Consider the following 16756-nt stretch of genomic DNA (forward strand, 5'->3'; position numbering starts at 1 on the left):
TGGAACTCCAGTGACTCCATGGCCTAGAAAACCATTGTCTTCTTTGAGGAACTGGATATGAGGGTCAAAGGACTTCAAGGTTTGTTTTGCTTACAAGTAGGTTCGTGCTGGCTCAGCAATAGGGTCTGTAACATTAGAAGGGACAGTATTTGATTTGCTAACAACAAATGCACCTGGTATTTCCCATGCAGGAAGCAAATTCACTCCTGGTATGTGCTATGCATCTGAGACGGCAGGCTCCTGGGTGTGGTGGTTCCCTACATTTGGGAAAATGGGAATGAGCCGTCCATGGTTGTTTTCTCCTCCCAATGGGCAAGCCCCGAGGGCTTTCTGTCAATTTTCCACTTGCCAGGTGGTCTGAGAGGCCACGTGTGGCACCTCTGCCTCCTTGCTGGGATTCTGGCCAGGTGCCTCCTTCAACCTCTCAGAGATGACCAATGGAGCTGAAGCCTCCTGGTTCGGGAGCAGCTCCTGCCATGTTCAACCAAGCATCCAGAGAGTTCTGGGAAGAAGGATGGAGGGGAGTGTTCTCAGAAAGGGACAACATCATTGCATAAGCCTATGGGCAAAATGAGAAAACACAGCAAGGGAAAGAGGGTGTCAGTACATGCTGGTCAGATCCTTGTCAGCAAAGAATCATGTGTCAGAATTCCAAGATGCAATTTCGCCCTGTTCATTCCAAGTGAGGTTTGTGCAGAAGAACTTCCTCAAACGGTTTGTGCATCATGTTCATTTAAGAGGTTGAATGGAGAAATACCATTGGTTCTCTGACATGAAGCATCAAAATGACTCAGTTTACACATAATAATGAAATCATGGCTTGACTTTGAGGCTATTGAGGCTGTCGCTCCCTTTGCCTTCCCTCCTCGGCCTTGTCCCCATTCTGATTCCTTTACCTCTTGGTTTATGCATAACCAGGCTATGATTTGTGCAAACCAGTGTTCCTTCAAACTGGAATTGTAAACCACACACAATGGTTTGTACAAACCAAGAAGGGAATCAGAAAAAAAGAAAGGAAGAAGTGGGAGGAGCTACCAGGAGTGTATGAACACAAAGCCTATACACTGCGGCCAAATCATAGTTAGGCCATTACATCTGAACCAGCTCAGTTTTTAGGCCATCTCTGCTCACCCAGAGGCATGCATTAATTAATTAATTAATTAATTAATTACAGTTCTATACGACCAGCTGAAGCTGTTGTGTGTACTGGAATGGATAGTAGGGTAAAGAGATGTTTTAAGCCAGGGAAAACAATTTCCACCCTTGTTAATAGGATACTATCAGCATAGAAAGGCTGGCAGGGAACAAAACAAGGAATGTACTATGCTATTAGTACCAATATCTAGTAAAATCTCCTTAGGTATTGGAATCTGGTCACTACGTGAAACTGGGTTACCTAGGACACTGAACTGACCCAGTACAAAAAAGGATGGTAGGGTGGGCATCTCAGTTTTCTTCCCCAAATATTGACCATGGCCAGATCCGCACGTCGGCCCCAGAGCGCATTTATGCGACTCTAGGGCACCCCAGAAACAATAGTCTGTACTTGCCTGTAAAAAGAAACTAGGAAGAGACGGAGACGCCGCCGCCGCCGCCGCCCAGCTCTCCCCGGCCGGCTCCTCGACCGGGACGGAGAGCTCAGCGGAAGAAGGTTGGGTGGACAGCGGAAGAAGCTCTCTACCCCCGCCTTCTTCAAAAAGAGGTCTCCGAGCTGGCCGGGGAGAGCTGAGCGGCGGCGGCGGCGGCGGCGGCTCCGTCTCTTCCTAGTTTCTTTTAACAGGCAAGTACAGACTCTCGTTTCTGGGATGCCCTAGAGTTGCATAAATGCGCTCTGGGTCCGACGTGCGGATCCGCCCCGTGAAATCCATGGGAATCTGGGGAGATGATGGGAAAAATTCTCACCAAAGAAGAGAAGAGAATGGGTTTCAGAGCGAATAGCAAAAAAAGATGCTGAATTTGGGAAATAAAAGTTTGCGTATCTATCCTCAATCTTAAGTACCTTCAACAAAGTAACCGTCCTGCAGCAACATTTGTGTAGGCATTGTATAAATCTTTCTCTCAAAAACAAGTGCAATAATGTGGAAAAAGCAACAACTAGCACAACATCCATAAATAATTAGTACATTTTTAGCATATTAGTTAAAAGGACAAAAGACAAAAGACAAGAGGCATGCGTGGAAAACAGGAAATGATCTCTCTCTCTCTCTGAACAAAGATGAAAAGCCGTTGTTCCCCAGGAACGCAGCAAGGAAGGCACCTGGCACTTCTCCGCCAGGGCTTATCTAGTCTACAAAGTTCAAAGTGGTTTAACAGTGATTCTGTCTTTCCAGGTAAACCTCAACATGGTAGTTCTCTGAAGAAGGGTAAGGGAACTCTTATAAAGAATTCTGACTGACTTCAATTCCTCAGGATGCTTGTGGGGGCAGGGGGTGGGCAGGAAGCCATGACAGTTAAACAGGCATAAAACTCAAGGTATGTTTGTCATGCAGATACACCTCTCTCACTTTCCCACCATCTCTTAAAGCACTTAAAACAGGGATGCTTTAAGGTGGATTCCCGCATGGAACAGGGGGTTGGACTCAATGGCCCGTCCAACTCTATTATGCTATGATCCTTCAGGGTTTAGAAGGGAAGAAAGCCCAATCTATAAACTGATGAAAACACTCCCATCTAATATTTTGTTGCTGCTGTTGGGCAGTGAGCTGCCTACAGTGCCTTCTTTTTTCTTGAGAACCCCAACTCAGTGTGGACAGAAATCAAATGGGCACTACTCCATAATACCTCTGGGGGGGTGGAAACTAAGGAAAAGTCCCAATAGACACCTACCTGATTTTTAGCCTGCCTGTACAGAGTCTGTTTTATTGCCTCAGAGTCTAAGGTGGAATTATACACATCTTTAACGTCAAAAGCTTCCTCGGATGCCTTGCGTAGATCCAGCCCCTTCCCAAAATGCGGCATCTGCTCCAAATCTAACAAGCCGGCTTCGTCCTCCTCAATACACCTGTACCAATGACCAGGAGGGGAGGGGAGGTGTTGACCTGTTAGCGCATCTGATGGTTCATAGTTGGGCAAAGGTGAGTGTCGCCAAAGTTGGGGGCTGACATGCACAGATCATGGAGCTACCAGAAGCCACATGCAGAATGCATGAAAGAAAGCATCACATGGACAGGTAGACCAATAGATAGACAAGGGCATTACACATGACATAAGGAACAAATAAGTATGGTAGTGGGTGATTGCATGAGACTGGATTGCAGGAATTACTGCTGATGCTGTGTGCTGATGGCATTTACATGTTGGGGTTCCTGGTTTAGTGCGAGCCAAGTGGAGACGTCAAAATGATCATTGCTGCAGGGTGAAAGTGACCTCTTATGCTTATTACTTTTCTTGCTGCAATGACAATGTTGCTGCAATTTAATAAAGGGTTCGTGTGGATTTCTCCATTCCCCCTAACCCTGCCCCTGGTACTGTTTAAAAGTATTTGTCATGTAGGACATCGTTGTGTCATTAAGTAGGACTACTTACCTCATTTCATGTTCTTCTTCATGAGTATTAAAGTGCCTCCTTTCTGGCTATTTTTGATACTTGTTGCAAATCTATTCACATTATTTCAATGCTCTGTGCTATTTTCTGTCTTCTTTTCCTCCCCCTTCTCCGCTTTTCTTTCTCTCTTTGTCCTCATTTGCCCATGCTGCTCTTTCACCTTATTGATGATGGCACTCTATATGATTTTTCAACCATGTAATGATGGCATTTGAGGTGACAATATTGCAGATACTCGTAAACAAAATAATATTGGACATCACAGCCAAATGGATTAAATGGCAGAATGGCAAATGAGGACAAATACAATAGCCAGGGGGACAAAAAGCATCAAAAGTATTTGAATACTCAGCAAGATAAGGGTTTTTTTTTGTTGCAATCATTTGGCTGTATTAAATATTCTACTTTCAAAGTGAATATTGAAATCAGAGAACAAATGTGGAAACTGCAACATAATGTTAGCAGTGCATTCTCAATAACCTTAAAAGAGCACACTTGTTCAGGGCTCCAAACAGCCTGGAAGAGGAGCCTGGTAATGCTATTTATGGCAGTAGGGGTTGAGGAGTTTCAAGACTAGGGAAGGAATAAAATAATTTTCTTCCTTCCCTCAAGCCTGGCCCAGCATCAGTATCTGGGACCTTAGGGCAGCTGCCCAAGGTCCAGTACTCTGACAGGACACACTAATGCTGAAACATGCCCACCTTCCCCCGTGGCTAGGTCTGGGAAGCTGCCATTTTCTATTTCCCACAATATTCTGGAGTTGGCTGATCTGGGGTCCTGTGGGAAATTTTAAATGGTGGCTTTCTAGCTACCTATCTTTGCTGCCAGGCAAGTCTTACATACCTGTGAAAATAAGCGGGGGGCCACTAAATGGCAGTTTGCTGATGCCCCCCCCCCAATCCTGGCTCAGGACCTGCCCCTACTAGAGATCTGCTAGCCCCAAATCTTTTATAGCTATCTAGTGGCCACTGGAAGGGGGTAGGGAATGTTCTGAAGAACAGCAAATGGAAAACTTGTCCTTTCCTCATCTTCTGAACCATCCTGTTCTATATAGCTTAGAGATTTTACTATATTAAGTGGTATGTAAGTACTATTAACAAATTAGTATATTATGCAGGACGGACATTTGTAATGTCATGGCATGCATTCATCCCCTAACATCAATCCTCCTGTCCTGAAAGCTGACAAAGGTTGAGCAAGCTTGTCCTCCATTTTCTTTTTGTTGTTTTCAGAGGAAAAACTCAAATATGCCCAACATTTGGTTTCTCTATACCTTTATTTATAGGCTTAACTGCCATCAATGTTCCATAAGCTTGGAAGTTTTTTTGTTTCACAAATGCATATGTGTCTGTGTAACTTAAAATACTCTCCTGAATATGTAGAAACAACTGCCTGCCACAGCTTGAATATTCAAAATGGGCATTGGTACACACCACAATCCACTCTGGCTTAAATAATACGTTGGGCTGTGGTGATTGTGCAAACCGGCCCAGGGTTTCACCAGGTCCTCACCAGCAGGTGCTACGGGTGTAAATCAAGGGCATGGTGACTCACGGCATGTTGGTAATGTTCTACGTGGAAGAAATACTTAAAAATATTGCTGTGGGCGCACTGAGAACTAACCCTTGGCTGGCCATCTTCGGCACCATCCCTATGGTAAATGTCATTTGTGCTCGAACACTCCCTAAAACAAGCAGGGATGTATACTGCTTGCACCACTATATACTATGTACCATCTCTGCATAGCTTCCCTAGCATTCTTTTGCATTGCAGTATAGGTCAGTTAAACCAAGGGTTTTCAGTAGTGGACAGGCCTAGATCTCCATTGGATTGTGCGATTTTTTGGTGATCCCAGAACCAATGGACTTCAAGAGACAAAGAGGTCCCAAAAGCCTCCAGACCCTGTACAGAACAGGCAATCTCTATCACTCTGTCCCTTTTGTTGGCACCATGAGGAGGAACAATGACAGTGAGAAAGGCCTGACCTCACCCCTAGAGAAACAAGGTAAGTATAGAGAGTTTTAGGCACTATCGTGCTCCAGATTATATCATCAAGAGTAAGATAAGGCTTAGGCATCTCCTAGCACCCTGTATCTCTCTTGAACTGGATGAGACCATCCCACCTACACTGCATGTTTATTACCAGAGGAAGAGGGGAACTGAGAGGTTCCTATCTGTGCAGCACTAGCACAAACTCTTGCCGCCTGAAGAGAGAAGTAACACGTGTCACTGTATCACGTCCCCCTTCCCGCACCACACACCCCTTTATCTTTGCTGCTACCACACCAGCTCTATGGAGAGCCACGCAGCTGGAAGAAGCAACCATCCAGGTCTTGTGAGAGCTTGCGAGAGCTTAACCAGATCTCACAATACCGAAGTGAGCTCTTGCAACCTGTTGTGCAACACCTGCTTCTTCTGGCTGTGTGGCTCTTGATCGGAAAAGTAGAGTGCAGACAGTTGTTCTAGGGAGCCCACTACTGCAGAAATGACATGGTGGGAGAAGTGCAGTGGCAGTGGGCCCTCCTAGTGGGGGTAAGAGGGGGAGGAGAGGTGCAATTCACCACTCCTCTTGCTCCGCAACCTGATGCAGGCACCTTATCCTGCTTCATGGATGGGCCTGCATCGAGGCTTGGCTATGCTCATGAAAGTATGGCGCATCAAGACACCTGGGGGTCACTTCCCATAATCCCCAGATGCCTTGGATGAACAGCATATGTGTTGAGGCATCCAAGGCCTCCCTGCAGGCAGCAGGAGCTTGTATGGGATGTGAATGTTCAGTGGCTTCATCAATTGCCACAACTCAAGGCAAGTTTGAGAACTCTCTTCATTGGGAGGAAATGGTACCTCTTAAGTTTAATGCTATAGCCACGCTGAATGGATGATTCATGGTCAATCCATGATTTGCCAATGCGGGGCAGGAAAAGTAGGTGTTTCCTCCCACTGAGAAGTACTCTCCCACCCACCTTTGGGTGCGGTCAAAATTCATGTTAAGGGAGGTGGCCTCTTCATCTTCCTCATCCTCATATCCTCCTTGCGGCTCTGTTGTCGGTGATGCTGTCTCATCCTGTGACTTCCCTGTTAGGCTGTCATCATCTTCCTCTTCCAGTTCTTCCTCTTCTTCATCCACATCTTCCACTTTGTCATTTGCAAGATCATGGCACTGGGAGGTGCCATCAGCATTCTGGATTTCAGACCTGCAGGGTGTGACCATAAAGGATTAGTAGAAGGGATTACAAATGGAAAGCAAAATTGAATTTCCCACCGAAGGTCACATCTGTTGGTGTAAATGTTGCCTTCCTGCCTTCTGGTTATAGCACAGGGTTGAAGTACCTTTTCTATGAGGGAAGGTTATAATGTTTGAGGCTTTTTGGTTTAGAAAAATGATGATCAAGAAAAGAGAGATTTAGAAAATTATGCTTTGTGTGGAAAAAGTGGGTGGTGATGGCTACCAGTTTAGAAGCCTTTATAAAGGGATCAGACAAATTCATGGAGGATAAAGCTACTAGTTTTAGGTGGCTACTAGTCAAGAAGGCTATATACTATTTCCAGGAACAGAGGCAGTTGCTAGAGAGCAGCTGACTTCATGCCCTACTTAGAGGATTCCCTGAAGTATCCGCATGGCAATTGTGGGAAACAGGATGAGGTAAGCCTTTGGTCTGGTCCAGCTGGGCTTGTCTTGTGTTCTCTTATGTCTTTAGCAAGCAACAGGATGACTAGTTAAGCCAAATGATCCTACCAGAGCCTGCCCTCATAGAGGAATGGGAGAAGCAGTGAATTGCTCATTTCCCACACCTCACCAGGAGAGCCCACACACCAGTGCCTCACTCCACCAAGGCCTGGCTGGCCACTCTCCCACTATGCAGTTGCTGTCACCAACAGGAGGAGGGAGAGAAGAGAGGGAAGTGGTCCCAAAATATCTGCTTGGCTAGAGTACCAAAATACCCGAAGATGGACTTGCTGCTGGAAGAGGTTTCGGCTATGGGGCAGTATATAAATGAAATAAATTATTAAATATAAATCTGGAGCAACAACCAACTAGGCCCCAACTTCAGCACATGTTGTTCCAGTTGAAGCCCTCATGTTTTTAACACAGGCTGCAGTGGGCTGGTTGGCAACTGGTGAATGCTATTCCAGCTCCAGTTTTCCTGTATGATACATTCACATACCTTTTATCTGCTAAAGTTGATGATTGGTTCATTTCGCTGTTTGCAATAAAGTTTCGGATTTCAGAGAAATAAGAATCTTCTTTCTCATCTAACAGTGCATGGTTGTCTGATTCTGAGGTTGGTGAGCAAGCATTGTTCCCCAGGTGGTTCGTGATGACTCCAGCATGCTGGCTCACTAGGGTAATGGAACAGAAGGATAAGGTAACATTAAGACCTGAAGTGTAAACCGATTATGCTAACAGAATGTTGGTGGCTGCAGGGAATGTTTGGATCCTGTTAAGAGGGTATGAAGAAGAGAAGGTTCAGAATGCTCACAGAGACAACATCATCAATAGTGAATTCAGGTGCTTGAGTACAGATAGAATTGGGAGTCAAAACGGGCCAGTGAGTAGTAAGAAGTAAGTTTTAACAAGCACAAATGAACCCTGAGATATGCAGAAGGACAAAACATTAAAAAGACAAAAACAAATGGGGGAACCCCCAAGAATAAAACCATCAATGAGGATTGAAAATGCTCAGTAGCTTCCATGAATCATGGTAATGCACTAACCCTGCTGCATTTAGGGGCTCTCCTACTCATTCCACTGATTGGGGTCAAGCCCTGGACCCCAGACATGTTTGAAGCAGGGGGAGAAGAAACTTGTTCACTTTTGTTATCTTTGAGAAATTGTCAATATCTATAAAATAGTCAATGGTTATACTTTTGTGGCATGTCAAATAAATCAACTATTCTCTCTCAAGCTTGTGCTACCCATATTTGAGATTAAAGGTTTTGTTAATTTAAAAAAAATGTTATAGAGAACCTTGCATATGTTTTTAGGAATATGAAAAGATAACAATCCTGTTCAGACGACATGCTAAGCCACAGTAGTTAAGCATTTTGAGCTAAACATTATGGCTTAGTGTGTCATGCAAACCATGACTTAGTGTGTCGTGTGAACCATTCCTAACCAGGGTGGCTACATGACCACGGTTTAAACACACTCGCTAAGCATTTGCTGCAAAACTGTTAGCAGCCCAACTATAGTGTATTGTCTAAATAGGCCTAATAGGGGAAGAATTAGGGATGCTTCAGGAATTTGACCTTTGAATTCAGACATGAACTGATCTTATCTGCAACTGCCAGATTATTTGTTTATTTATATACCCCTCCCCATTCAGAATTTTGGAGGGGTGGACAAAATAAAATAGAATAAAAACAGAAAACACACACATTAAAAGTACATTTTTAAAAGAAAAAAAGTGCAAAATAAACCAAGGCTTCCTGGTACAACGTTTTATGGAGGCGTTGCAAGGAATACAAAGTTGGTGCCTGCCTGACCTCCAGAGGCAGGGAATTCCACAGGAGGGGAGCCACCGCGCTGAAGGCTCTTCTCCTGGTGGACTCCCAAATGGAGGATGGATCTATGTGAGACCACCAGGATCAGACCCTCGGATGACCTCAGTGACCAGGTAAGTTGATAGGGGAGAAGGCGCTCTCTCAGGTATCCTGGTCTCAAGTTGTTTAGGGCTTTGTACTCTAGAACAGCGGTCCCCAACCTTTTTGGCACCAGGGACCGGTTTCGTGGAAGACAATTTTTTCCACGAAAAATTGAGGGGATGGTTTTGGGATGCCCCCCTGCCCCCTCATTCCAGCTTCCTGGCTTCGCTTCAGCTGGGTGGGCGCCCAGCCGAAGCAAAGCCAGGACGCTGGGGTGGGCGGGCGGCTTCGGGACAGCACACCCAGAAGTCACTCTCCAAGGGTGGCTTCCAGTCGGGCATGCTGTTCCAAAGCTGCCTCGCCCCACAATTATGCGATCTACAGTGTGCTCGGTCATCTTCACTTCGAGTCTTATGCCATTTGCATTCTAGCCGATGTGCATTGTGTTTCATTGACCGCAGCTCCCCAGAATACCAAGGAACAGAATGGGCTCTACAGGTGCAATCAAGTCGATGTCCCTCTGCATCTCACTGTTCCACAGTGAGCCTAGGGCCTTGGCTGAATCACAAGCTCTCTCCACTGGAAAATCCCCAAGAGCATTCAGAAATCCATTGGATTCCATCCGTCTCCTGGGGTGGACCATCCCAGATTAATGTCTTGGCGAAACTTTGCTGTCCCCCATCTTTGCACTACAGTTCTCAGTTCAAATAATGTATCAAAATGCATTCAAAATCTGTGTTTTGAGAGAAAATACATTTATTTCTAAATACATATTTAAGTGTAAATCTCCATGCAGATTTTTTAAATTTGCAAATTTATGCGGAAATGGGATGGTTTGGATTTATGGGTGAACACATGCAAAATAACATAGATCTGAAGTAGACTGATTTATCCCCATCCCTAAAAACTGTGCGAACTTTGATCTCCTTAGTGTTTTTTGCTGCTAAATGTGTAATATATGTCCAATGGTGGGGAAGGGGGAGAAAGTAATTTGGTTCACATTTCAGTGTAAATCTACCCAATTTGCACTTTCTAAACTAATAGTGCTGGGCTGAAAACAACAGAATGAAATTTAATAGGGATAAATGCCAAGTTCTACATTTAGGGAATAGAAACCAAAGGCACAGTTACAAGATGGGGGACACTTGGCTCAGCAATACTACAAACGAGAAAGATCTTGGAATTGTTGTAGATCACAAGCTGAATATGAGCCAACAGTGCGATATGGCTGCAAGATGCTATTTTGGGCTGCATTAATAGAAGTATAGCATCCAAATCACGTGAGGTACTGGTTCCTCTCTATTCGGTCCTGGTTAGGCCTCATCTAGAGTATTGTGTCCAATTCTGGGCTCCACAATTCAAGAAGGACGCAGACAATCTGGAGCGTGTTCAGAAGAGGGCAAACAGGATGATCAGAGGTCTAGAAACAAAGCCCTATGAAGAGAGACTGAAGGAACTGGGCATGTTTAGCCTGGAGAAGAGAAGATTGAGGGGAGACATGATAGCACTCTTCAAATACTTAAAAGGTTGTCACACAGAGGAGGGCCAGGATCTCTTCTCGATCCTCCCAGAGTTCAGGACACGGAATAACGGGCTCAAGTTAAAGGAAGCCAGATTCCGGCTGAACATCAGGAAAAACTTCCTGACTGTTAGAGCAGTGCGACGGTGGAATCAGTTACCTAGGGAGGTTGTGGTCTCTCCCACACTAGAGGCATTCAAGAGGCAGCTGGACAACCATCTGTCAGGGATGCTTTAGGGTGGATTTCTGCATTGAGCAGGGGGTTGGACTCGATGGCCTTGTAGGCCCCTTCCAACTCTGCTATTCTATGATTCTATGATTCTATGATAATACACAAACTGAAATGCATACTGAAAATAGACAGGTTGCTTACTGTAGTTCTTCAAGTGGTCACACATATGGGCTCTGCGCCTGTGCAGAAGCTCAATTTGGGGAACTCCTATAGCAGGATTCCTTCCCCCACCCTAGTAGCTTCCCACTTATTCCCTCACTTATGAAATGGTGTCTTGAGGGCCATAAACACTTTGGGCAATCACTAGATCGCAAACAAAACACAAAACAAAATAGCACAAGGAGAGAGAAAAACATGATTTAAAAAACAGAATAAAACCCTCAGCATTAAACAAACACTATCAGACAACCTGATCACAGAGAAGTTTATTAGTGAGGCTACCATAATGTTAGTTGAAAGAGAACTGAGGGACTAAGAGGGCACCTGCCAGGAATATGCACACTGGGACAATGGGGGACGCTTCCCACTCAAACTCCTCAGCTGTAGAACTTGCCCAAAACGACAGCTGCCGAGCCCAGATGTGTGATGCACAGAAACCAGAAAGAAGAATCTTTCACGCTTCTCTGAATTTTGCAATGCAGTTCTCCAATTAAAAACCATCCATACAAGTATTAGAGGATACTGCACACAAAAACATGTATATTTGGAATATAAACATGAATTATGTTAAGGAAAACATTTGCAAAAACTGTATATTAGGTAAAATTGTAAACAAAATACATATGAGGAATATGCACAAAAATGCACATGAGTTTTCACGGGGAAAAACGTTTCAAACTGATGCAGAAATGGGATATAACGAAATGAAGACTGGAAAACCAAGATACTGAGAGAAGCTGAAATCCATCCATCTCTAACCAAGTCATGGTTAGTCATCGGAAGTCATGGTTAATTGTTCTTTTGCATCATCTTCCGCTTTTACCTGGGACGTTCTCATGTTCATGTTTTTTCAGGTGCCGGTCGAGATTGGTCTGTTGGCCAAAACACCGATTACACAGATGGCATTTGAATGGCTTCTCCTTGTTGTGGATATTTCGAACGTGGCGCTGGAGGTTTGATGAAATGCTGAATGACCTGTCACAATATTTACACCTGAAAAAAGACATTAAAACAAAACAGAAACATTGCTGAGACAATCAGAGGGAGGGGAAGCAGCAGTAAGGCATCCTCCCATCATACCTAGCTGAGAGCCCCCCCTCCCCTCCAGCTATCCTGCCATCAGAGGGAGAGGAAACAGTGGTCCTTAGGTTTGCTTAGATCCAGCTCTGCAGAATTTGATAACTACGAATCATATGCCTGAGTTTGCTTTTCCCTTCTTCCCTCCCAATCCCTTTTCCTTTTGTGCCATGACAAAGATTGCAAGCAAAGATTGTCTTATTTCTGATGTTTGTAAGCCACTTAGTAAACCTTTTTAGCTGAAGATCAGGGGGGAAATGCTGTAAAAATAAAATAATTTATCAGGTGGTAAAAACCAATGCAATGCCTGATTAGACTAAAGGCATGTCCACGCCAACATCCTGTTTCTGAGAGTGGACAATCATGCCCATAAACAAGCCACGAGGGAAAGCCACCCCGTGACATTTTGCCATCTGAAAGATAACATGGTGGCTCCCCAGCCAACCGGACTAGCAGTTGAATCTTAATTCAAATCTCTGTCTTGGCAAAATGGAGAATATAGTGGGTTTGAAGACTATGCACATTGGGTTGTAGGCAGATGTTACAAACATAGTTATTGTTCTTCTGCAAAACTTGAGATTTCCCAAAGCCCACTGATACCATCTTGTGGATAGTGCTGCTTTGGCTACATTATGGCAAGCACTTCCATAATGCATTTGCTATTAGTATGTAGGACAGGAAGTTCCAAACCCCTTTGCCCCACTTGCTAAATCCAGAACTAGGTATTAACTACAGCCCTATTCTTGTGTTTGGGTGAATGTGTAGGGGAGGGTATACTTGCCGTTTTGGATCAGAGATAGAAATGGTGGCAACAGCTTTGGCAGTGATAATAATATCTAGAAAAAGATTGTGGAACTCAACAACCACAAATATTCAAGTCCTCTAAACTCCCTGAAGGGGGCAGCATGGAGGCACTCAGAAATGTGGATTTAAAGTGCTTGATTAAGGCCAAAGCCCCAAACGCCATAAATCTCTACTTGAGTATATTTTTCTTTGGTAGCGCTTCAGTCAGTCCTCAGCAAGAGTCAGACCAATTGTACCCAAATTCCTCAGCACAGTTTGCTAAGGACAAGAGACTCGCGCATTCACAAAGAAATTTTCTGCTCGTTAGATTTGCTAGCACTTGTATCCTCCAGACAATCGATACAAAGCATGGTGAGTTTGTTTTCTTAACCATAACATTTCAAAGAAGGGCTGAAAGTGACACAATTCTTCACTGTGCAGAGAGCACACACTTTCCAAATGTGCTACCACTGGGACGATGACTTGCGCTCCTATTATTTCTGGAAGCAGTAGATAAACATTTAGGAAACAGTCTCCACAAATTGGGGAGGTGGTGACCTTGAGATTTGCTGGTTTTGAAAAATGAGCTGGACTCAAGACAGCAAGTACCACCAACAAAAGTGTCACTAAAGACCTTGTGTCCCTTGTAGTGAATCCACAGCATTTGCCTCTGATCCTGCACACCTTTTGTTCCCTAAATCTATCTTCCCACCACAGAAACACACACCAGAGTTGCTACAGGACCCAAAATTTGACAGTGCCTGCTAAAAAGAGGTACCCAAATATTCCCAGGGATGGTGTTGGAAACATTCAGCCATGGTTCACACTTAACAGAAAATCATAGCTTCAGAAGAAATTAGATTTGTTTTCATGAAACCGTGGATTAAGAAAACAACAGTTTTCTGTGTTTGGACATAAAGCTCCATCACACCAGCATTGTAGATTGTAGTTGCGGTGAATTGCATGCAAAGGACTCAGATGACGTCGATCATGTCCTGCTACGATTGCGGTTCCTCCCCCCCCCCCCCGCGATGTATTTTGACGCGTGGAAAGTCTGGTTCTTCCAGTAAAGCGAAAGCACCCCGCTCAAACTTCAACATGTATTTTCATCCATCATTTTCAATCCAATGTTCTGTGAGCATGTTTTCAAGGCACGGTATTGCTGATGAAAGAGAGGAGCATGCCTTTTCTCCAGCGGGCTGCGTATCTTCTCTCCCATCCCCTTTCCCTCTCTCCTTTTCAATAAAAGGGAGTTTTAGTTGATTAATCAATTAATCTATAGATTAAATTTGCATGTGGGTTATAAGCAGTTGCTCTGGAGCAAGAAGAGGTCCCACTGAACTCTATGTTCTTACTCTTGAGTAGGCATTTTCACCTTATAAGAAATGTGGAAAATCATAGAATCATATAATAGTAGAGTTGGAAGGGGCCTATAAGGCCATCGAGTCCAACCCCCCACGCAATGCAGGAATCCACCCTAAAGCATACCTGACAGCATTAGGGCTGTGCATGGACCCCCGATCCGCTTCGGAGCCCATTCTGGACCTTCGAAATCAGGCCTGATCTGCCTTGGACTGATCCGGACCTCCCCTGACTCACCTCGGAGCTGGATCCAAGGTGAGATTCAGACCTCCGAATAGTGATTTGGTTACGTTTCTCCATAGTGTTCCATTGGGAGAAACAAACGCCTATAACTTTTTAATTTTTCAAGATAGCAACATGAAATTTTCTGAGCTTATAGATGGGTTCATGGTTGTCATCTGTGGAAATTTTGAAAATGATCTGTTCACAGGGTTTGTTGTAATTAATTTTTTAAAATTGGATTTTTCAAAGGAAGAGTTCAAGCAGTCTCCCTTAGCAAAGAGAGGTCTGTGTATTCAGGAGAAGATCAGACACTATCCATTGAAGTGCAAATCTCCCCTTCACAGTGTTCTCTTTCTTTTGTGTTGTAAAAGCTGGGCTAGCAGAGCCTGAGGGTGTTCCCATTCAGACTCCAATTAGCAGTGAAGGACTGTAAGTTAGGGACTAGGTAGGTACAGCACAGAGAATGGGGCTAATGGCTACACAAAGTAGAAGAATGTAATACTGGACAGCCTGCCTACTAGTGCTGCTGGCACAGCACTCACACCTAGCCCCCTGCCTCACACTGCCTGAATGCCTCTGCTGCTGCCTTTCATTGTAAAATAAAGAAGTTTATATTTATATATGTGTTTGTGTGCAGCTTTGGCAAGACAAATGGTGTGCTTGTGTACAACACAGCCTGCTTTACAGTAACACAGGCAGACTAGTACCAACACACACACGCACGCACGCACACACACACACATAGGATAGAATTTTTAAAAATATATTTTAAAAGTTTTTTTTAACAAACAAGATTGACTGAACACACACACACACACACACACACACACACAGAGGATAAGATATAATTATATAATATATTTGGGTTTTTTAATAATGGAAACACACTCAGACAAACACAAAGGACACCTGGCTGGAACACACACAGAATGGAACAAACAAACTAAAGTTTATATAATAAACAGCAGAATAAAATTAAATGCTAAAGAGAGAGAGAGAGAACAGGGAAAGTTAAAGAAAGAAGACCTAACCAAAAATCTAACAAACACCTCTTAAACGCAACAAAAACACACAAAGCTCCGAAAAAACACTCTTTCCCCTTCTAAGTCTCTACCCACAAAGAGACAAGGATGAAAGATCTCTGCTGATCTCTCCCTCGTTAAGCCCTCCTCCACCATTGTGATTGGTGGCTGCTGGATTGGGGGGTTACAGCGGTGGTGTGATCACTAATCAGCACAATTGGGAGATGAAGCTGTCAATTACCCCCACAAACTCCTCTCCCCTCCCTTTTAAAAGTTTTTTTAAAAGATTATGACAAAACCACTGAACATATTTGTCTGAAAATTTACACACATGACATACATGAAGCAATATCTAAGTTCCCCAAGTTTCATGTTTTTATCTTTAAAAATAAAAAAAGTTAGAGGCGTTTATAAATCACAATGAATCCCTATGGGCAAAAACGCGGTTTGATCTAAAATGGAGTCCAAATCTCCGAATCAATTCGGAAAGTTCCACTCGGCTTTGGAATGATCCGGAGACCCCCCCAAACTGCCTTGGATTGGTGATTTGGAGGTCAGAATCACCCCGATCCGCCTTGGATTTGGGATTCAGACCCGAGGCAGTGCACAGCCCTAGACAGCATACCTGCACCCTCCTTGCTAGCAGCACCCTCATCCACACTGGGAAAAGTCTGTTCAGGCTAAGAAAGAGAAGTTTCCCAGTATCCCAAGTTACTAAGTATCCCGTTTTGCCTATCCCCTCCTCCAACTTTGGGATTGGAGGATGCTTCATTAGGTGATCATGACTGGGAGTTGAATCTGCCTCTCAGCACTTCAAAAAAGTACCTCTCCCACTTTTTTTACCCTATTTTCCCAAAAATTATAGCAAGCAAACCGCACCACGCAGAGTGCTGAGAGTCGGCTCAAAATGACCCCCAGCCAGGACTCTCTAAGCACACGAAATTTCAGAAAGATGGCTTTAAAAACAAAAAAGTTATTTGATAATCTTTTCCGCAATGCAATCCTATGGGCAAAAAAACCCAAAATGGTGGATTGATCGCTCCATGAAAAGAGAAGCGCTCTGCCTATGGCCGCTTCGCTTCGCTATGCTTCTCCAGGCCCCCAGCTCGCTTCTCCTGCTCCTCTGGACAAGACGGATCAGGCCAATTCGCTCCTGCTTCTCCGCTCTGAGGAGAAGCGGAGCACATCCCTACTCTGAGCTAAGCCTTACTGTATAGGAGCTCAAAAAGCATATGGTTTGCAAAACAGGGG

The 16756-nt window shown here is 44.3% G+C and overlaps 1 protein-coding gene across 1 annotated transcript in view; it reads right to left on the bottom strand.

The window, feature by feature from the left end:
- Window positions 1-424: 424 nt before the first annotated feature.
- Window positions 425-16756, bottom strand: part of PRDM16 (PR/SET domain 16) — a 379417-nt gene continuing 363085 nt past the window's right edge. Inside the window, exons 13-17 of the mRNA XM_063145447.1 lie at window positions 11863-12032; window positions 7710-7884; window positions 6507-6737; window positions 2827-3001; window positions 425-559 (exon numbers count right to left, since the gene is read on the bottom strand). Of these exons, the coding sequence (XP_063001517.1) occupies window positions 425-559; window positions 2827-3001; window positions 6507-6737; window positions 7710-7884; window positions 11863-12032 (886 nt within the window). The remainder of the gene's footprint in view (window positions 560-2826; window positions 3002-6506; window positions 6738-7709; window positions 7885-11862; window positions 12033-16756) is intronic.

The sequence above is a fragment of the Elgaria multicarinata genome, chromosome 20 (genome assembly GCF_023053635.1).
Source record: "Elgaria multicarinata webbii isolate HBS135686 ecotype San Diego chromosome 20, rElgMul1.1.pri, whole genome shotgun sequence".
NCBI lineage: Eukaryota > Metazoa > Chordata > Lepidosauria > Squamata > Anguidae > Elgaria > Elgaria multicarinata.